At 38.1% G+C, this 23422-nt stretch overlaps 1 protein-coding gene across 1 annotated transcript in view; it reads left to right on the forward strand.

Annotated features, from left to right (window-relative positions):
* Positions 1 to 2229: 2229 nt before the first annotated feature.
* The window catches only part of MYBPC1 (myosin binding protein C1), a 101656-nt gene continuing 80463 nt past the window's right edge, over positions 2230 to 23422 (forward strand). The window contains exon 1 of the mRNA XM_042948338.1: positions 2230 to 2364. Coding sequence (XP_042804272.1) covers positions 2230 to 2364 — 135 coding nt within the window. The remainder of the gene's footprint in view (positions 2365 to 23422) is intronic.

Consider the following 23422-nt stretch of genomic DNA (forward strand, 5'->3'; position numbering starts at 1 on the left):
GATTGATGACTGAATGTGCACTTGTAAAGTCTATATACAAATATTGATAGATATCATTAAAAAATTGTCACATATTTTCTTTATTAGCCCACCCTCTTATCATGTTGAATAAAGCAGCTTTTACTAAATTATTATTTTCCAAAGATTTCACACTAGGAGAAAGTGGGGAGAGGTGATTTCATTTCCTCCAGTCAGCCTTTCCATTATAATTAGCCTAAGATAGGTAATTAGCTTTTTTCCTCTGGTTTTTGTATTTTTATTATCAAAACCTTCAAACACAAGAGTATGATCATTCTATAGGTATAATGATCAATCACCCAGCTTCAACAACTATCAACTCATAGCCAATCTTTTTGATTTTTATTCTACCAAGTCCCTTGCTGCCTATATTATTTTGGAGCTATATCCCAAAGTTGATTTTTTTCATAGCTAAAAGATTTTATTTTATAAAGAAATAAAGAAAATGTTATTTTTTAATATAATTTATTGTCAAGTTAGGTAACATACATTGAATATAGTGTGCTCTTGGTTTCGGGGGTAGATTCCCATGATTCATCGCTTACACACAACACCCAGTGCTCATCCCAACAAGTGCCCTCCTCAATGCCCATCACCCATTTTCCTGTCTCCCACCACCCCCCCCAGCCCCCCAAATAAACCCTCGGTTTGTTCTCTGTACTTAAGAGTCTCTTATGTGTTTGCCTTCCTCTCTGTTTGAAACTATTTTTTCTCCTTCCCTTCCCCCATGGTATTCTGTTAAGTTTCTTAAGTTCCACATATGAGTGAAAACATATGATATCTGTCTTTCTATGACTAACTTATTTCACCTAGCATAATCCCCTCCAGTTCTATCCACATTGTTGCAAATGGCAGGATTTCATTCTTTTTCATTGCCAAGTAGTAGTCCATTATATATATAAACCACATCTTCTTTATCCATTCATCCGTCAATGGACATTTGGGTTCTTTCCATGATTTGGCTATTGTTGAAAGTGCTGCTGTAAACATTGGGGTACAAGTGCCCCTATGAACCAGAACTCCTGTATCCTTTGGATAAATTCCTAGTAGTGCTTTTGTTGGGTCATAGGGTAGTTCTATTTTTTTTTTAATTTTTTTTTTTAACGTTTATTTATTTTTGAGACAGAGAGAGACACAGCATGAATGGGGGAGGGTCAGAGAGAGAGGGAGACACAGAATCGGAAGCAGACTCCAGGCTCTGAGCCATCAGCCCAGAGCCCGACGCGGGGCCCAAACCCAGGAACCGCAAGATCATGACCTGAGCTGAAGTCGGACGCTTAACCGACTGAGCCACCCAGGCGCCCCCTATTTTTAATTTTTTGAGGAAACTCCACACTGTTTTCCAGAGCAGCTGGATCAGTTTGCACTGAAGTATAATATGCATATGGAAAAGTGAATACATCATTAAGTGTGGAGTGGAATTGCAGGGTCCCATTCAGCTTTTATAAATATTGCCAAGAATTTTCAAGTTGGTTGTTCTAATTTCAGAGTTTAAATATTTGTTTTGTGGTGTTAGCCTGGAAAGCTCAGAACCCATCCACATAGTCCTGAGGAGAAGAAAGGCCTGTGTGGGAAAGCTCTTAATCCCTATGAGGGAGGGTCTAAGAGCCTTTTAGGTACCATATCTGAACCTCATCCCTCTTTAGTAACTTTTTTTTGAGAAAATGTTTAATTCCCTAATTGGGATTATAGAAAAGACTAACTTCATGGGAGATAGCCAACTAAGGTCCTGTATGGAGGACCCAGAATCACAAACATACAAACTGTAGGATTTAAAAAATGTTATTGGAGGTTTAGGTCATTTATGTAATGTAAGTATGGGATATGACTCTGTAGATATTCTACTTGGAAATATGTCCCAGGATGCAAGTCATATGCAAATAGAGACACATGGATGTAACAGGAGACCTGACCTATATGTGCAATTGTGATAATCTCCATTTGTCTACAAGAGGGTAAATGACCAAGATGCTATGGTGCAAATAGACTTATTAGAGCTTGGAGGATAGGGGGACAATGTGAAATCAGATTTTCTGGCTTGGACAACTGAATTGAGAGTAGAGCTATTAACCCTGATAAGGAATATGGGAAAAACAGCAGTCATACTGTGTGGATAATGCAACTTTGACTACGAGAAGTCCTTTGAGCAGGTGGGGGCAGACTCTCCTTCAACCAATGAAAGAAATCATATCTGGCTTCTTGAATAGTTCCATGGTGTCACCAACAAACCATACTACACAAATAGTAGCATCAGTAACAGGAAACTCTAGTCCACTAGGTGGTATTGAAGAGGTGCTCAACCCAACCCTCCACCATGAGTGTGATAATGTGGTGAACTGTCATGAGGTGAGTTGTTCATGTCTGTCTCCGCAGCAAACTATAGGCTCTGTGAGGGCAGGCACTGAGTCTTTTCATTGTTGAATACCCCGTGCTAACACTGTGGTAGACCCAAAGGAGATGCTCAACAAATAGACATTGAACTGAATTGGATTGAGGTCCCCTATAATGATTAGTCATAGGAGTCTTGTATATCTCAGGAGACTGTAATTAAATCAAATGACAGGCAAGAGATGCTTCCTGCACATGGAAGGTTTAGGGTGTGCTGGAGGCATTTGTACATAGCAAAGGTTATTTGGAGATTTGCTTTGGAATAAACAATTGGTATTGTTTATCATAATTGCACGTTATAAATCTAGGTTTTTTTAAGCTCTTAAACTGAGCTTACAAATACAATAATTATATTTTTACCTGTGGTAAAATTTAGCGATCACTTTTAAGGAGATAGCATATGATTGTTCCACTTATATATCTCGTTAGCTAGGGGCACCTGGGTGGCTCAGTTGGTTAAGTGTCCAACTTGAGCTCAGGTCATGATCTTGCAGTTCATGAGTTTAAGCCCCACATCCAGCTCCCCAGGGACAGTGCTGAGCCTGTTTGGCATTCTTGCTCTCTGCCCCTCCCCCACTGGCATGTGTTCTTTCTTTCTCTCAAAATAAATAAATAAACTTAAAAAAATAAATAAAAATAAATCTAGTTAGCTAAATCATTTTTCCAAAGTAGCACATATAATAGGCTATAGTTTATAAATTTAATATATTTGGGTTTTGTTTAAAAGATTTTACTTTTCTTAAATAGATTCTTAAATACTTAAATAACTCATGTGTGTGTATAAAATAAAATTCCCTTAGATATGTTGATATCGCCCAAAAACTCAATGAGATTTTAACTTAAAACCACAATTCTAAACCAATTACTCAATTACACGTTTTCAGTTGGAGTTACAAGGCTGTCTTCTAAATAGTACAGCACAAATGCCAATACATCAATACAACAATAGGTTTTGATTGTCTGAAACTTTTCCTAGACTTAATTCTAAATATTTCCAGAGTTAAAAAAAAAAAAATGCATGGGGGCACCTGATGGCTCAGTCGTTAAGCAGCTGACTTCAGCTCAGGTCATGCCTCACATGTTCCTGAGTTCAAGTCCCCCATCAGGTGAGCTCCAGCCCAGCGTGGGGTAAGCAGGAGCCCTGCTTGAGCCCCACTTCTGGTGAGCATGAGCCCTGCTTCAGATGAGCCCCAGTTCTCTCTCTCTCTCTCTCTCTGTCTTTGCCTGTCTGTCTCCCTCTACCTCTCTGAGATTCTCTGTCTCTCTCTGCCCCTCACTCACTCACGCCCCTCCCCCAGTATCTCAACAACAACAAAAATACCTCCTCATTTAATGAAGACAATTACTAGGCTAGTTAACTGAGGTTGCCCTTTTCACAATAAAGATAGATACCATACCAGGTAATAGTGATCATTTGGGACCAGTGATTTTATCCAGACATGACACCTAGAGCTCCAGAGACGTTTAGTGATTCTTCTCCACCCTCTACTGTCAACCTGAGCTCCTTCTCTTAGTCACTGTGGTTTGGGCTTTGAAAATTGATGGGAGGCTCTCTGTCCTCTATCTCGCAGTACCTAGTTCTCCCTTGTTAAGAGCCCAACTCCCAACCAACTCTGAACCGTGCTGATCAGATCATTTTGTGTTTCTTCAGCTCTTAAATATGTGCATAGGCTTCTCATTAATATCTAAAGACTTTTGGACTTGACATAATTTGAATACATATAATGTTTTTTAACTTGAAAGACTTTGAACTTGACAAAGCCCTAAGATATGAAAATGTTTCTCTTTTCTGCTTGATGGAAACTAAGAACAATATATTCTTCAGAAACATTAAAATGATGCTGTGACTTTGACTTGCGGCCCTAACTAATGAAATCAATCTATTAGTACATTCCCTCAAAGTTAAAATATAAAGACCCTTGGGGCACCTGGGTGGCTCTGCGGTTGAGTGTCCAACTTCGGCTCAGGTCATGCTCTCACAGTTCGGTTTGTGAGTTTGAGCACCACATCCGGCTCTGTGCTGACGGCTCGGAGCCTGGAGCCTGCTTCGGATCCTGTGTCTCCCTCTCTCTCTGCCCCTCCCCCACTCATGCTCTGTCTCTCTCTCTTTCAAAAATAAATAAACATTTAAAAAAATCACTGCATTTTCCTCACTTAGTCCAAATGCTATTCAGAGTCCTTCAGTACTGTTTCAGGTGACTCTATGGAGGCCTATGAAGTGAGCCTAGAGAGGATACCCTTGTTGTCCTGCTAAGGGAGGATTAAACAATTAAGGACTGGAAGAAATGTGTTTTCAAAGGAAAGATATTAACCTAAATTTATTTGAGGAGGTATAGTTTAATGGTTAAGACCGTGGATTCTGCTTTCAAATACTTGTTCCACTTCTTACTGTGAGCTTTGAAAAAAATTTTAATCTCCTTGTACCTCAGTTTCCTCATCTTAAATATTTTCTTTAATACTTATTCATTTTTGAGGGAGAGAGGGAGACAGAGCGTGAGTAGTGGAGGGGCAGAGAGAGAGGGAGACACAGAATCTGAAGCAGGCTCCAGGCTCTGACCTGTCAGCACAGAGTCAGACACGGGGCTCTACCCCAAGAGCCTAGAGATCATGACCTGAGCCAAAGTTGGGACATTTAACTGGCAGCCACCCAGGAACCCCTAAGTTTCCTCATCTTAAAATGAGAATAACAGTGAGACTTAAATGAGATAATACATGTAAAATGCTTAGCAAGATGCCCAGGACATTATAAGTGTTTACTAATGAATAATGACAGTGGTTCCCTGAATTTTCTGGGAGACAGCCGAGGGAGGAAGCACACCTTCACCCAGGGAGGCAAAATGAGGGCACTGCGGGACAGCAGCAACAGTCAAGGCAGCTGAGCGGGACTACAGTCTTTTCAAACAAAGGCATGGAGCAGAAAATAAATCTGAGCCCCAGAATCCCATCTCAGAGGCCCAGCACTGCAAATAGCAGCTGCAGCTGCAGACCTAGGGCTGGCCTTTACATGTCCACAGCGTGAAAGGACTCATAATGACGAACCGATCTTTTCCATCACACCCACACAGCGTCAGCAATCCCACATAGGAATAAACTCTGGATATTAAGCAGCCATTTTTAGTAGAATATAGCAGCCTGGCTGATAATACAGACTATATGGGAAAGAGCGCTTGGCAAATGTTGTAAAGTGATTAGATGTTCTTGTATCTGCCATAGACAATTCTGAATCATTTCACTGCCAGTATAACTCCTTCCACCTGTAGAACACTTAGCACGTCCACACACAGTACCAAAGACTTCACATGTGTTAGCTCATTTAATCCTCTCACATCTCTATAGGACAGATATTATTATTGTCTCAGGCTAGAACTCGAAAGGGGCCAGCAAAAGATGAGGAAACTAAGGCTCAGAGGGTAAATAATTTGTCCAATATTAGAAGATCCTAAGTACAGAGCCAAGATCTAAACCCAATTCTGTCTGGTTCCAGCATCTCATCTGTTAAACACTTCTCTGTGCGGCTTTGAAATTGCAATGATATCTTGCTCACAAATTATTCCATGTGTATATTTCTTGTTACCTCAAATAGTCCCCTTTGGGATGAAGCAGGGTGCCACATTTTTTGCTTTGTGTCTCCAAGTTTTTAACGCATAGTAGAAAGTGAATAGATACTTATTGATAATTTTGAACAGTGTTATGATGGGACAGGAGAATGGGATGAACTGGTCAGATCCCAGTGACAAACCTCAAAGTCACTTTGATGGGATAGGAGAATGGGATGAACTGGTCAGATCCCAGTGACAAACCTCAAAGTCACTTTCAAAAAAAAAGAAAGACTTGCCTCTCAAACCGGATACACTTAGTTTTTCAGCTGCAAATTACTAAGTGTCTGCTGTAGCCTATAAATACGATTAAGATAAGATCTTGCCTCAAGAATACTATAGTCTAGACTAAGTACTGCAAGTTCAAATGCCCACCTGGACTAGGCATGTAACATAAATGACTGAAGTGACCCAAGAAGCCAACCGGGGTGGCCCCTGTTGAGCTCCAGCTTATTGCTTCTTTCTGGACCAAATATTTCCAAGAGAAGTCATAAATTCATCTTTTATATGATATTTATATTTTTTGTATGAAACAAGTGTGTGGGCCACACAAAATTCATTTGCAAACTGGAATTAGCTAGTAGGCTACCTGGTTGAGGCCTCTGGCTTAAGCAACGAAGACACACAAACAAGGACAATATGAGGTAAACAAGGCTGCAATCACCATACAAGGATTGTATATAAAGTATTGAGAGAAGCCAGAGATAATTTCCAACTGGAGCATTAGAGAAGACTATGGAGGAAATCACCTTCAAGTTTATCCTTCCAAAATGGGTCCCCTTTGGCACCATTGTGATGGGAAGGAACATTGCTTCAGCAGCAGGAAATAGTAGGAATGAAGATCAGCAGAGGGAAATGATGGGTCAAGGTCAGACAGCTCTGATGTACATGACACTGTACTTTGTTTTTTTCTTTTGCTTCGGTTTTCGCTTCTTACTGAAAATAAATGTACGGTACATGTAACCTATAGTCATCAAAATTAGGGACAGTTTTGTGTTTTTTCAGTAAGCACTACAAGCACAGAGTAAGAGATATGGACGCTGGAAATTGTTAGGGTCCATAAATTAAAGGAGATTTTGAGGCAAAGGAACTCTCACTGCTGGCAGTCTACTGCATGGTGTGTGGTAGGACATGAAGCTTAAAAGAACATCTGAATCTTGGAAAGGGTCCAGCAAAGGCACCAGGACTAATTTGGGAGATGAAGGGTATGTCTTATGAGAGGAGGCTTAGAGAGCTTAACATGCTTCTGCTTTAAAATAAGGCGGGTGAGCAGAGTTCTATTGATAGCCTGCAAGGCTTCCAGCATGAACTTGTACTTGGTGTGAGATAAAATTCAAAGTCACACTAAGGAATGTCAAGAAGGCAGGTTTCTTTCTTTTTCATTTCAAGAATGATGAGTCCAGGAACATTTTGTGCAAGAAAATTTTTAAAAATGGAATAGGTTCCTATAGAGTTTTGGGGGGCAACATCTTCAATTTTATCACCATCTGTTCACTAGTGGGCTAAATTTAAAGATAAGTTATTCATCATATCAATTAGTAATGTCGTGGGTAGAAACATCACTGTCCTGGTAGCTGCAAGGGCACATAGAACAAATTTCACACACACACACACCGCACACCGCACACCCCACACTCACACACACACACACACACACCCCACCCCCCATACCCATACACACACCTCAATCCCCCCCACAACCCACATAGAAAGAAAAGGAAACAATATTCTCTGTAGTCATTGCTTTGCAAAACTCTGCTAAAATTTTACAAATTCACCAAGCTGTCACCACCTTTGCCACACTTGTTCCTTCTAGTTTCAAATACAACGAGGCAGTTTATGACTGGGAGAATGGATAGACCTTAGAATGTCAGTAATAATTCTGTGGGGTGACACCTTAAATTTTAAATCACTTGATAACCTGTTTTCTGTTGTATTTGGACTAATTTCATTTTGGATCCTGGAACTCTGCTTTTTACGACTTAGTTAAAACTCAAAAACTCTCCACAAAATATGCTTAGGAAACAAAGGGAAGGAAATATAACAATTTTAGCAATTGTTACATCTCTAATGGATTAAATTTTTAGTACTCGATACACATTGTATGTTCAGAAGTGGAGCTCAGGGTCAAGGTCAGAGATAGGTTCTCGGAGTCATTCACACAGTCGTAGATGACAAGGTGAGGAGGGTTAGCTCACCAAGGGGGAGAATATACATAAAGAGCAGAGGGCCAGGAGCAGAATCTTGGGGAAAGCTCCCCACCCCAAACCCCAAGGACCCAAGCAAAGGAAGAGATGAAAAGCAGAAGCAGAGGGAGGGGCAGGCTCTTTTTATTGCCACTTAAATCTGTGAGCCACTTCTTTCTGACCACTCTCTTCTTCTAAAACAGGTCATTTATTTTATTTATTTATTTTTTTATATATATTCTTAAATATATGAAATTTATTGCCACATTGGTTTCCATACAACACCCAGTGCCTCATCCCAAAAGATGCCCTCTTCAATGCTCATCACCCACCCCCCATCAGCCCTCAGTTTGTTCTCATTTTTTAAGAGTCTCTTATTAAAACGGGTCATTTAAATTTTTTTTTTTAACGTTTTATTTATTTTTGAGACAGAGAGAGACAGAGCATGAACGGGGGAGGGGCAGAGAGAGAGGGAGACACAGAATCGGAAGCAGGCTTCAGGCTCTGAGCCATCAGCCCACAGCCCGACGCGGGGCTTGAACTCACGGACTGCGAGATCGTGACCTGAGCCAAAGTCGGACGCCCAACCAACTGAGCCACCCAGGCGCCCCTAAAACGGGTCATTTAAACAAAGCCCTGAAGCTACTTTGTTCACATACCTTTTGCTATGAACTGAACAGTGTGCCTCCAAAATTCATATGCTAAGTCCTAACCCTAAATTGATGGTATTTGGAGATTGGGCATTTAGGTGGTAATTAGGTTTAGATGAGGTCATGAGGGTGGGATCCTCACGATGGGATTAGTGCCCTTATAGAAGAGCACCAGAGACCTTACTTTCTGTCTCTCGCTGCCCTGTGAGGACACAGTGAGAAAGTGGCTGTCTATAGCTGGGAAGAGGGCCCTCACCAGAACCTGACCGTGTTGATACTCTGATCTTAGACTTCTGGACTCCCGACTTGCGAGAAATCAAGTTCTGTTGTTTAAGATACCCCATCTGTGGTATTTTGTTAGGGTAGCCCAAGCTAATGCACCTTCAAAGCAAATTTTGGATGATCTTTACAGATTTTCAAATTGCTATTTAAAAGTTTCTGTCATAAGCTTAAGTAGTTGCAAAGAATATCATTTCCAGCCTTCTATAAATGTTGGCATCAAAAATAAAAATAAAACCATAACCTTACTATTTTATTTATTTATTTTTTAAATGTTTATTTATTTTTTAGAGAGAGGGAGAGAGAGAGCGTGAGCAGGGAGGGGCAGAGAGAGAGGGAGACACAGAATCTGAAGCAGGATCCAGGCTCTGAGCTGTCAGCACAGAGCCTGATGAGTAGCTCGAACCCACAAACCGTGAGATCATGACCTGAGCTGAAGTCGATGCTTAACCGACTGAGCAACCCAGGTGCCCCTAACCTTACTGTTTTAAATATCTCCATGGAATAAAAATGTCAGAGTGGTACAATACCCACCCTAACATATTTAAAACATATAAAAAAGCTCTTTAAACACAGGAAATTTATTTATTTATTTTTTGTTTGTTTATATATATATATATATATTTTTTTTTTTTTTTTTAACGTTTATTTATTTTTGAGACAGAGAGAGACAGAGCATGAACGGGGGAGGGTCAGAGAGAGGGAGACACAGAATGTGAAGCAGGCTCCAGGCTCTGAGCTGTCAGCACAGAGCCCGACGCGGGGCTTGAACTCACGGGCTGTGAGATCATGACCTGAGCCGAAGTTGGCCGCTTAACCGACTGAGCCACCCAGGTGCCCCAATATATTTTTTTATATTATTTTTTTTATTATATGAAATTTATTGTCAAATTAGTTTCCATACAACACCCAGTGCTCATCCCAAAAGATGCCCTCTTCAATGCCCATCACCTACCCTCCCCTCCCTCCCACCCCCTATCAACCCTCAGTTTGTTCTCAGTTTTTAAGAGTCTCTTATGCTTTGGCTCTCTCTTCCACTCTAACCTCCTTTTTTTTTCTTTTTTTTTTTCCTTCCCCTCCCCCATAGGTTTCTGTTAAGTTTCTCAGGATCCACATAAGAGTGAAAACATATGGTATCTGTCTTTCTCTGTATGGCTTATTTCACTTAGCATCACACTCTCCAGTTCCATCCACGTTGCTACAAAGGGCCATAGTTCGTTCTTTCTCATTGCCACGTAGTACTCCATTGTGTATGTAAACCACAATTTCTTTATCCATTCATCAGTTGATGGACATTTAGGCTTTTTCCACAATTTGGCTACTGTTGAGAGTGCTGCTATAAACATTGGGGTACAAGTGCCCCTATGCATCAGTACTCCTGTATCCCTTGGATAAATTCCTAGCAGTGCTACTGCTGGGTCATAGGGTAGGTCTATTTTTAATTTTTTGAGGAACCTCCACACTGTTTTCCAGAGTGGCTGCACCAATTTGCATTCCCACCAACAGTGCAAGAGGGTTCCCATTTCTCCATATCCTCTCCAGCATCTGTAGTCTCCTGATTTGTTCATTTGGCCACTCTGACTGGCGTGAGGTGATATCTGAGTGTGGTTTTGATTTGTATTTCCCTGATGAGGAGTGACACTGAGCATCTTTTCATGTGCCTGTTGGCCATCTGGATGTCTTCTTTAGAGAAGTTTCTATTCATGTTTTCTGCCCATTTCTTCACTGGATTATTTGTTTTTCGGGTGTGGAGTTTGGTGAGATCTTTATAGATTTTGGATACTAGCTCTTTGTCCAATATGTCATTTGCAAATATCTTTTCCCATTCCGTTGGTTGCCTTTTAGTTTTGTTGATTGTTTCCTTTGCTGTGCAGAAGCTTTTTATCTTCATGAGGTCCCAATAGTTCATTTTTGCTTTTAATTCCCTTGTCTTTGGGGATGTGTCGAGCAAAAGATTGCTACGGCTGAGGTCAGAGAGGTCTTTTCCTGCTTTCTCCTCTAGTAAACACAGGAAATTTAACATTATTCCCTTTCTCCCTGGGTAAATATTTTCATTCTACTTAACCTCATAGGATTCTTTTTTTTTTTTAATGTTTATTTATTTTTGAGACAGAGAGAGAGACAGAGTGTGAGCAGGGGAGGGGCAGAGAGAAAGAGGGAGACAGAATCCGAAGCAGGCTCCAGGCTCTGAGCTGTCAGCACAGAGACTGACGCAGGCATCGAACCCATGAACCATGAGATCATGACCTGAGCTCAAGTTGGACGCTCAACCGACTGAGCCACCCAGGTGCCCCATAACTTCATAGGATTCTATTCCCATTTAATATAATTTATTGCCTTACGTTGAAAAAAATGTTTTATCTATTTCTTTGCCTCAAAAGTTATATAAATAGAAATTTTTTTAAACATTTTTTTTCTGTGACCACAAGGCTTTATAGTGTTAGCAATGTATTTGGAATTAAGTTATTGTTAGAAGTATTGTTTATACACAATTGATTAAAGCAACATAAAAGATATTACATGATAAATAATTATTAAGCACAAAATAGTATTTTATTGGAAATGTATTCTTTAGATGGAAGATACTTTTGCTCCATTAGTTTATTTATTCATGTTTGGGTATTATTTATTGTCAGAAAGGAACAGACCTCAGTATCAATATCAGACAGAATATTCCAGCCACAAAAGTTCACATACCAAATGAGTCCATTTATATACAATATTCACAGAATAGGTAAATCCACAGAGACAGAAACATGTTGGTTGTGGAGGGCTGAGGAGGGGGTAAATAGGGAGTAATTGTGTAATGGGTTTAAAGAGAAAGCACACTGACAAGTGAAAAAGGTACACTGCCTCTATGAATGGAGTCGTTTATTTGGGAACTTAACATAAACTCTAGATAACATTTCAAGTCAGTGGTAAAATAACAGTGAAATGGTGCAGGCAGGCATGTGTGAGAAGGGAACACAAACAAGTTTGGGCCCCCTAATTCACATAAGAAAATATTTTAATATTTTAAAATATTTGAAGAAAATTTATAAGGGTAATCCTGGGTGGAGGGACTTTTTTTTTTTTTTTAAATAAGACAGGAAATCCAGAAGCTATAGAGGAAAAGATGACAGACTTGAATAAATACAAATTTTAAAATTTTGTGATAGCAAAAGACATCATAAAATCAAAAACCAAAAATGATAAAATTATTTGAAACATATATTACAGAGTTAAGATTAATAAAAAGTAAAGTATTTGAAAAAAGCAGTTTCACAGAAAAAGAAACAGAGATCACCAGCAGACATGAAATCCTGCTTAACCTTTTGGAAAAATGGAAACTCAAATAATAAATAATAATTTCTCAATCATTAATTTGACAAGTTATGGGAGGTTTTTAATGATAAAATCCAAGGTATAAGAAAATAGGCAATCTCATATGTTGCTGATTGACCTAAAGCATAGGCAACCTTTTGGGAGGGTAATCTAGTAAAAATCTGTTAAGATTCAAACTATACATTTGCACCAGCAAGCTCACTATTAAGAATCTATCTTCCTAATTTGAAAGTATTGATATATAAGGTTATCGTCTATGATGCTTATTGCAGTATTAAGTGTGGTAGGGAAACACTGAAAATAACCTAAATGTCTATCAAAAGGGAAGTTAGTTGAAAAAATATGCCTCACTATGGCACTTCCATACCATGAATGATTATTCAGCTATTAAAAAGATTGAGTTAGGTGTACACACACGTACACACACACACACACACACACACACACACACATTAGCACAAAGGGATGTCTATGACAAGTTAAATGGAAAAAGTAACTTGAAGAGTAATGTAAAAAGTAAAGAGTAAATAAAAAATAGATGAATAAGGGTGCCTGAGTGGCTCAATCAGTTAAGCATCCAACTCTTGATTTTGGCTCAGGTCATGATCTCACAGTTTGTGAGTTCCATCCCCACCCCAACCTGCACTGACAGTGTAGAGCCTGTTTGGATTCTCTCTCTCCCTCTCTCTCTTTGCCCCTCCCCTGCTCATGCGCTCTCTCTTTTTTCTCTCTCAAAATTAGCTTAAAGAAATATATGAATAACTCCTGCTTATGAAAAATATATGAAAAATAAGATGTGAAACATATATGAATAACTCCCTGCTGTGTCCTTATATACACAAGGAAATGTAGACTTTCATTCACACCATGGAGTGAGATCAAGGTTGGAGAGAGGATGAAGCTTACATTTATACTTCTCTGTATTCTTTAGTTGAGGCAGGGAATATTAGTGCTTTTGTTTTGGAAGACCTGGCAGAGATTGATATTTGCCTATTCAACACCCCTTCGCTTCATTCTCTTCAGTAACAGAAGTCCATTGTAACTGAGAATAAAGGACTACATTTCCCAGCTTCTTTTGTAGCCACATATGGCCTTATAATCAAGTTGTGGCCAATGATAGGTATTAGATGTTTTGTATGGAACTTCAAAGAAGTCTTATTAAAATGGAAAATTGAGTCCTTTTTTTCTTTTTTTTTTAATGCTGCCTGGAATGTGAACGTAATAGCTAGAGTACTTGCAGCCACAGTAAGCCATGAAGTTACCTGGAGGATGGTGGAGCAGGAAGAAGGAGCCTGGAATCCTGATGACACTGTGGAGCTCCTATAATGACTCTAAATTAGTTACTTTTAGACTTATTTTGTGTGAGCAAGAAAGTTCTATCTTGATTTAACTGTTGTTATTTTAGGGCTACATTCACCCAAATATAACACTAAATAATAAAAAAGGAAAAACCCAATAGAGCATTTAACAAATGAAAAAAAGAGCCTTGTTGACTATTCTCCCCACTTCCTGAGAGTGATGTTGGAGATGAAGTCTGGAACCTACTAAATGGATATACAAGATCCAAAACAAGGGTTATGTGTTCCTAAAACAATATAGTCCTGGAAAAATTACACATATCTACTTGTTATTCTAACTTAAATCTTACTTCAACCATCTTATAGATGGCATTTGTCCTAGAATTTGTCTTCCAATTCCTCCAATAATTTTGTGTCTTTTTACAATCAAGTCCTATATTACCAAAAAGTTTTTCAGGTCATAAAATATTTTCTCCATGGGTTGCAATATTTCCTGGCATTTGTTCGCTTCAGTAAAATGATCAGTGCATTAAAAACCCAATGGAGTTTCTGCCAAAGCCAATGATGGCATGGCACCTCTCTTGTGGCACGCGTGAAATCTGCCCATCACTATAGACATTCTTCTGCAATATGACACTTTGTCCTTATGTCCATTTTACATGTGGTGTCCAGTGTGCTGGGAATACTGAAAAATAAAAGATTCTTTTTTAGGGACTACTCATATAGAATCAAGACGTTAAACCTAGAAGGGGCTTCAGAGGTCATTTTTTCTAGTCCCTCATTTTACACAAAAGGAAACTGAGGCCTAGAAAGGCCACTTGACTTTCTTAGAGTAACTCAGCTGGTTGATGATAGGTCGAAAAATAGAACCCAAGGATCTGACTTCAGATTCTAGCCTCTTTCATTTGTTTCATCTGTTAATTGATACTCTCATGAAGACTCAGGACAAAAAAAAGTTACTTTTTCTTTCAAGGAATATCTAGCTTTATATTACCAAATTGGCTGTTTTCTGGCTGACATTCAGCTGTTTAGCATCTAAGAGCAAGGGAATATTTTAGAAAAGCAAAACAATGTGCTCAGTCTCACTATGTGGTTGAAAAAAGGCTTTCTTTATAGAAGATGTTCATTGACCTTCTTAACTGGCTTCCCTCCCCCTCCCCACCACATAGCTAAAGCATGATGCTATTGAGTTCTAAGTTGAGTTTCCATCCTTATATGAAAAGTTAGCTTGGCACAGAGTTTGGTAGAGCTAAGTCTGACCAGCTGCGCTCTCAGCCACAAGGGAAATTAAACGAGACAGTGTGGCTGGTTCAGTACAAATCAATCAAAGTCCCTCGAAAATAATCTCAAAAACACATACCAATAAAGATACGTGAACAGTCGTCTTTCCACATGAACTAATTTTAGTCTTGGTCTCTGAGGTGTCACACATGTGGACAAAGAAAGCAAGGTGTCTTTTTTAGTTTGACCATGTGGTAGTTCATATTTCTTTGTCAGTTCCATGAGAGTTTTGGGAGAAAGTGGCCAAATCTGATATAGTTTGCCAATATCTGAGGTTACATTTGTGTGTCTGTTGGCCACCTTGAAACAAAACAATGGCTATAGGTCTATCTAACTGTATTTTCTCATGGCCCATATATTTTTAAGTGAACAATTCTGTGGTTTTTAACACATTCACAAAGTTATACAACCATCACTACTATCTAACTCTAGAACACATTTTCATCACCCCCCCAAAGAAATTCCACATCCATGATCAATGACTCCCAATTCCAGCTCCCTTCAGCCCCTGGAAAAAAGTCAACCACTAATTGACTTTCTGACTCTGGATTTGCCTAACATGGGCATTTTATATCAGTGGAATTGTATACTGTGGTCTTATGCACCTAGCTTCTCTCACTTAGTATAATGTTCTCAAGCTTCCCCATGTTGTAGCATGTATCATTATTTCATTCTTTTATATGCCGGTATTTTTTTCAGGACATTTCTTGAAAAAAGGAAAATGCTAAGTATATCCCAACAGAAACACTTGCTATTCTTGCAAAAACAAAAAATGAGGCAGGATTTTCAGTATAGAAATTTGGCTTGACAAATTAATATTAACATATTACTGAAAAAATGAGAAAGAAAAGTAAAACCAATAATTAAGAACTGATGAATACAAAAAGCCGATGGGAGCATAAACATTGTCATCTGAACACAGAGATTTTTTTCCTTATAATCTTAGTGAAAATTAAGGTATATGTTGAATTGGCATATTATGATTTTTAGTTTAATTTTTTATCATCCAGCAAACATTCTGTACTCCTGACTCGACACATGCCTCATCAGACAGAAAGACAAGAGTAAGAAGGAACACGGAGCTGCAGCTGAATTTAGAAAGTTAGAGGTGTTCTCAGAGCCACACGAGATGGACAGGAGATTCCTTCCAGTAGGCGAGAGAGCAGAGTGCAGACAACAGATGTGAGAAAGGTCCTCGTAGCTGTCAAGTTCCAGCATCCTTGTGTTGAAGAAAGGGCGGTGCCAACGTGATTGCTGTGCAGACACAGTATAAAAGCACTGGACTTCTCCCCAACTGCTTGTCACGCTGACCTGCACCATCTCTCACTGTCTGTGGGGTTTCTGTCAACTAGTATCGGAGGGGAACAAACTTTTGGAGAATAACGTTTTATTGTGGTCATGCCAGAACCCACTAAGAAAGAGGGTAAGACTCATCCATAAATCTCTTTGTTGTACTTTTGAATACAGTATGCTCATTTGGGTATTTATTTTCAAACAAATACCCAGTTTCTTAAACAGACTATAAGATATAGAATCACTGCGATTTAAGGAAAAGATCCTTTACAGTACACAGACCAGAGGAAAAATATAGGAAGAGTATAACGAATTGAAAAATATCTGAGAAAGATGGCTTATGAAGGGATAGTGACTAAAATGATCAAATTATAATTTTATCATTCAGTTGAAAGGTATCCTCAAAGTGTAATTTAAGGAGGTTAATTGCTCATGGTGAATATATTGCATTCTCAAGCATATTTTCTCAGGCTCAATCACAAATTTTTCACCATGTATTTGCAATTTGTGGGTGGTGGGAGAAGCTTGTAATGCTTTCTTAGTTAATAAATTTGATCAGATTTTAAAAAATAATTTGCAACAAATATCTCCAGATTTGCTATATCTTTTTTCATGGGAAGACATTTAAAATGTACAGATATACAGATGCAGCTATTTTTTTATCAGTGCTTTTGGAGTTTCTTACTTATTATATTATTAAATTCTTGCATGCAAAGAAAATGAGACAACTGGATAAAAGAGAATGTCTTTGAATATCGCTGCTACATTATGTTCTTCAATGGTTTTTCTTATAGACATATTCTTAATATGTAGCCTTTTAAGAATAATTACACTGAAAATAGGATAAGATTCTTCATTAGAAGAAATGCTTCCTCTAATAAAGTTTCTTCCTTTTATAAAAAAATCAATATTTAAGAACTACTAATTAGTAACATAAATAAATTAGAATTAGAAATTACTAAAATGACTAATGAAAAACACAAATTAACAGCACAAGTACAGGAAGCTTAATTTTTAATGGAAATGTCTTTTTAAAATATTATTTCATTCATATTAGTGCTTACCAAATCTTTATTTTTGACATCTTTTTTTTAAAAACACTGCTCATTTTATTTTATTTTGTTTTTCTAGTTTTTGCATTTTTTTCTTTTTTAATTTAAAATTTGAGTTAGTTAACATACAGTGCAGTATTGGTTTCAGGAGTTTATTTTTGACTTCTGCAAATAAAAGCAAAAAAAAAAAAGATGAGCAGAAGCATAAAAATAGTATTCAGTATTTTCACTTTTAATTCTTAAAACTGCTTTTAGTCATTGTTTTGAAGAACCTTGAAAAAGATGCTAGACATGGGGCCTAAAATTGAAATACTACCCAAATTATCAAAAGTCTTTGAAATATATTTTCTTTATGTAATTAAGTAACCAGTGTTGACAGGCTGTGGTGATCAGTTTACAGGTTGGCTTTACTTAGTGGTGGAGGCATTGATGGATGAAGTCTTCCACCCGAAATAACCACACCAAATGCATGCATTAATATGGGAACTTAATCCCAACTACCAGGCAGTGAGTCCAACCCCTGCTAAAGTGTCTTATTTGTAATGCAAATGATTTACATGTGTATTAAGTGTCCTTTTTATTTGATCTGTCACTTGACTAGCCTCTTCAAGGCTTATTTGGATGAAATGCATTCTATGTTTCCTGGCTAAGGACAGAATATTGTTTTAATTATCTTGCATTTAGTGGATAAATTTGCATGTGTTATTTTAATGCTCAATTGAAAATGACAAGCTGAAAAACTAATAAATAAGATGACAGACTGTAGAGCTTATAAAGCCAATCAAATTACATTGGTTGCTAGATGTGATAAAGTTTTACTTTTGGTCTGGTTTTACAACTCAATCTGACCCACTCCGCTTTTAGAGACCATGAAATTTTAGAGCTACAAAAAGGAAGATCTATCTTTAACTTCAGCATTCCCCCCCTCCCCCCAAATATTTATTTTTTTCTTTTTGAGTAAATCAATACAGATGCCAAGGTCCCCATGATCTTCTTTTGCTATAAATGCATGGTTGATATTCTGTGTAAGAGTCCCCCCCCCCCCCAGGACAGTAATTTTACACTCATAGATTCTGCGGTTAGTTTAAATTTGGATGGTGGGGAGTGGGGATAAAAAGAGGGTTACTGATGTATTTAAAATCCTTTAAGGAAGTACAGGGATTTTTTCCGTTTCCTTACCAGCAGAATGGGTTCTTAAAGGAACTGCACCTTACATAATTTTCCTGGTGAAATCATTGCACTTTCATATTATTTACATTAAAGAGTAAGATATATGGCAATTCAGGAACTATTCTGGTCCTTGTACCTCCTCCTAACTTACTTCATTTTCCCTGGGGTTGGTTTTGTTCCATCCGCTTGGATCCCTCTGAAAGATAGCCTCAAGAATAAAACCTGCCACCAAACCAAGTCTTCAGAGTCACTTTAAACTATCTGCAGAAACACTTCCAAGGGACAGGTTCCTCCAGCTCCTATAAATCTTACATCTTCTCTCCACCTGGGAGAACCATGCCCAAGAAGGACATGACCACTTGCTGTGACTCTTGATAGGACACATGAGCCTAGGATCCAGGAGGATGCAGTAACTCCTCAAAAGAGGCTGAGTTTTCAGCATCTGAATGTGTAAAAGACATCTCCCTTAACTGCCTCCCAACCTACAGTGACCAAATTCTGGGAGCTTCATGTTGGGTCTTGGGAGAACTAAAATCTTCTAAGGAGGTGGAGGAAGGACAGGTGTAACTTTGGACCTCAAGGAGGAAGTCTAATGGAAGTAATTAGCCAACAGTTCTGATTTAGACTCTTGAAAACATTCTGGATGGCTCAGTAACCCCTTCTGGAGAAAGAAAGCATTTTTTTTTTTAACTTTAGTTATTTATTTTGAGAGAGAGATAGAATGTGTGAGTTGGGGAATGGCAGAGGGACAAAGAGAGGTAAAATCCCAAGCAGGCTCTGCACTGTCAGCCCAGAGCCCTACATGGGGCTTGAACTCGTGAACCACGAGATCATGACCTGAGCTGAGATCAAGAGTTAGACGCTTAACTGACTGAGCCATCCAGTTGCCCCAGGAAAACGTTATTTTTAAGGAGTAACCATTTCCTATTGCCCTCCTCTCCACCTTCATCAATTGAATATTTATTCATTAGACAACTATAGTATTTTTACTGTCAGTTCCAGATAAAAGGCCTATCTTTTGCTTGGGATTCATGCAGAACCTGAGGCCTAGTTATTCCAATCAAATAGTAACAGGATGTGGATGGAAGTTTCAGATTTGTGGGAATCTCCCAGAGTTTCTGATACATGTATTTATGCATCAACTATTAACTGAGCACTTACTGTAAGCTAGTCTCTGGGATTTCAGAGACATATACAACATGGTATCTATTCTAAAAGCCCTCATGATTAATTGCCTCTGAGCATTTAATGTGTAAAAGAATCACTTTTCACTGGAAATTTCTCTTTTCCTTCAAGGAGTGACTTTATCAACATGAAACTTGAAAATTTCTAATTAGAAATTAGAAAATACTTCTGTGGTAGAACCTCCAATATTTTAAAAATGCCATGAATGGCTTTTAAACCCATAAAATGATTTCATCAGAATTTTATCTCTATAGTATGTGATCATTAAAATCTGGTTCTTTAATATACTTAGACAATTGTTAACTATCAGAATCTACAGGACCTAGAAAAATTATCTGAGGCCTTAACACCATTTTCACTTTTTGTTATGTGATATACCAGGCCCTATTGTATTTCATGTACTTAACTCATAGGAAAAAGGCAAAAGTTCTCCTTGTTGCCTGGGTATGATTCAAAAAGCTTTGGGAAAGACACTATAGCTTTCTCACCTTCCATGTCAAATCTCTTCTTGGAAACTCAAACATGACAAAACATAGGTTCATTTATGGCCATAACTTTAAGGGACCATTCTGATAACTCCAGGAATCAAAGGTATGGCATTGTTGCTACAGATTCTTTTGCTATATCAACATACAGGATCTATCTGTCAAAACTATCTTGACCTTTCTCAGTAGGAATGGATGGGAACGTGGTAAAGGAGAATAACTTTCTTTCAGTCCATAGAAGTTTTTCCTTTGCTTTATCTTTTTTTCTTGGTCCCTAGAGATTTCATCACATCTTAAAGTTCTGCCCCAAATCTATCTGAATGTAGAGCAGGATTCATCACCTCTTGCTTATTTCTCAGCATCGCCCAAAGCTTAGTCATCATCAGAAAAGGTGCCCTGGTGATGGCCAACCTCCTCTCATATTTACTCCTTGACCTTCAGTTTCCACCTGCATGAGACTGGAAGGCCTATTTCAAACACCAAAATAAATTTGTTTTGGGAGAAGTCACCTTACATATAGAATATTACCTTTCATTCAAATTGGGGAAAAGTTAATTTGTAAGAAGTAAGGGAAAGAATGGGAGCAGAGGGAGGAGCTATTTTGTCAAGGGCGACTATTTTCCTCCAAATCTGAAATGGTTCACTTAGGTCAAGTTGAAGATTTGGATGAGGAATGAAGAAGTTGTATAAATGAATGTCATGATATTTTTCCCCCTGACAAAACTTTGCCATTCTGTACAGGAGAGGAGTGGTGTAGATCTGAGCTCTCTGCTGTTGGAAGGAATACTCTGGGACAAATGCATGCACACCAGAGAAGCTTAATACTTGGCAAAATCATTCTTTTTCAGTAGCCTGCTTTTATGACTGTCCGGGCTGCACCTGTTAGGAAGATAAATAAAGGACTGGCCAATTCTTTCCTCTCAAGTGCCCTAAATATATCGCTTTAAAAAAACTTTGGAAAAAACAAGTTGTATCCTTGTTTCTCATCCAGTAAATCTGAAGAAGTCTTCTCCGGGTCTTTCAAAGTACAACAAAGTCAGCTGTAAGGGAGTTCCTGAAAATGAGCAAAGAAAAAGACTGGGCTCTTCAGTGGGTCTGAGGGTCCCAAGTGAAAGAGAAAAGGAAAGCATTTGCAAGCCTCTGTTCCCTCAATGACTCCCTTTATTTTGGACCCGAGACATGGCCTTGAAACATTTTATTTTAGGCCCCTTATGGGCACACAATTCACACTTTCCTTATTTATAGCCATTTCAAAGTATCCCCGAATCCTACATGAATGGTGAAGAAACCACCCTGGCTGAAGTGACTTTTAAGAAATGCACGGGCATAATAATAAATAAACAAGTGGTCTTTCTAAAAAACTTGAGCAAATATGAAAACAATGTTTTTGCCATACTTTTGTAAGTAAATATATCCCTTTTTAAAATTTTAGAGAGTTGTTGTGAAAGAAAATAAGTTCTGTGGTTTTTACAGCCCTAAAAAGCAAAAGCATTTTTGTTATTTTTGCAGAAATTTCTTATAATTATTTTCTCTAACATGTATTTGTAGGCTCTTTAGGCACACACGGAGAAGAATTTTTATTATTGTTAATAATTACTATTTTTATCTGCACTCCTCCTTAATTTGTCTTTGAAACCTATATTAAGAGACACAATATACTCTTGGCAGCCTGTGATTTCTGGTAATTCTAGATCTCATCTCTAGACACACTTGGGTGTGTTAGATAATAAAGAACAGAATTAAAGCCCTAGAAATCAAAAATCAAAAATCAAAAAATCAAAACTCATTTTATGTGTGTACCTGAGGGGACACGGCCATGTCTCCTTTCTTGGTTTTTATCCCATATCAGCTCTTGATAGAAACAGCTGTCTTTTCTGGAGTCCTTGTTGGTCCAGCCTGTTAAACCCGAGGAAAACCCAATAAATATGTGGAAAGGCAGTTACTGAATTACAGTGTTCCTAGTTGGGGTAATTATGAAGTAGTCATTGTTTATTCAAGAGCAGTTTCCGAAAATCTGAAAGCATAGTGATTAAGGAATACGAAACTGTGAAAAAGAAGACTTTATCAATTAATTTCCTGTAAGTATGCAAAGCGTCTCATAACCAGAGAGAACAGGGCTTCTGTCCCCACAGCTTTTTATAAAAACAGCCCCAAACCATCAAAGGGACAATATCATGTGCTCTACTCTGTGTGGCTAGGCCCAGTTTTAATTTATAAGAAGTACATTTGTTTTGGACAGCTACGCAGATAGACAGTAAGCCAAATTTCAGGATGTTCCCATTCGTGGGGCAGATTATTTATGGGTTTTCCATTTCTATATTATCGGCATTGTATTATTTATGCATTTCCAGAGTAAAGTCTTAGATTCCTTCAGATTGGGGAGTGAAGTGGCCGATTTGGCAAACCAGGATCATTTCGTTACATGCTTATTTCTCTCTCTAAAAATGAATTCATAAAAAGCTAACTGTAATCTGACTTCTATTATGCCTTTCAAGTCTGAAATCCACTTTGATAAGTCTTTTGCCCTTTTACGGTCCCTCAGGAATCTTTTTTATGGGCCAGTTTGGCACATCAATATAAGACCTAAAGTTATGTTTAATATGTCAGATGTTAGATCTTTACTTTTGTTATTCATTTTCTTTGACTTGTACTATAGATATTTGCAAGAACCTAGGCTAGAAAATGTTTTTCTTTTTCTCCAAAATCATCCAATTCTTCCTGTAAATAGTATCAAATCTCTTTTCAAACTCCTCAGAATTCTTTGCTTGTATCAGATATTACCTTCTGCATTTTATAAAATTTTATATATCTTGCAACAGAATGCTCTACTTGTAACTTAAAAATAATATATTTGTATAATTCTTTTCATTTCTCATTTTTTAAAGTTAGATGGATTTAGAATTATTCTGCATAGTATTTTGGCTTTTCCCTTATGCATATTAAGTCATAGTCATTATTAAACACAGTAACATAAACAAGGTATACTATTCATAGAACATTCTAGGCTGTTCAAGTTCCAGCTGTACCATGTATTGAGTTAGTTACACTTCATATGCTTCAGTTTCCTCCTCTGTGAAATGTGAATAATAATAGTACCCGACCCATTAGGTCTTTGCATGAAGGAAATAAGATAAATAAAGTAAAAAGCTCAGAATAGGACCTACCATGTAAGAACTTAAGTATTTTCCTTCTAAAACAGCAAACTCAGAATCTGGCA

Source organism: Panthera leo, chromosome B4 (assembly GCF_018350215.1).
Source record: "Panthera leo isolate Ple1 chromosome B4, P.leo_Ple1_pat1.1, whole genome shotgun sequence".
In the NCBI taxonomy this organism is placed as follows: domain Eukaryota; kingdom Metazoa; phylum Chordata; class Mammalia; order Carnivora; family Felidae; genus Panthera; species Panthera leo.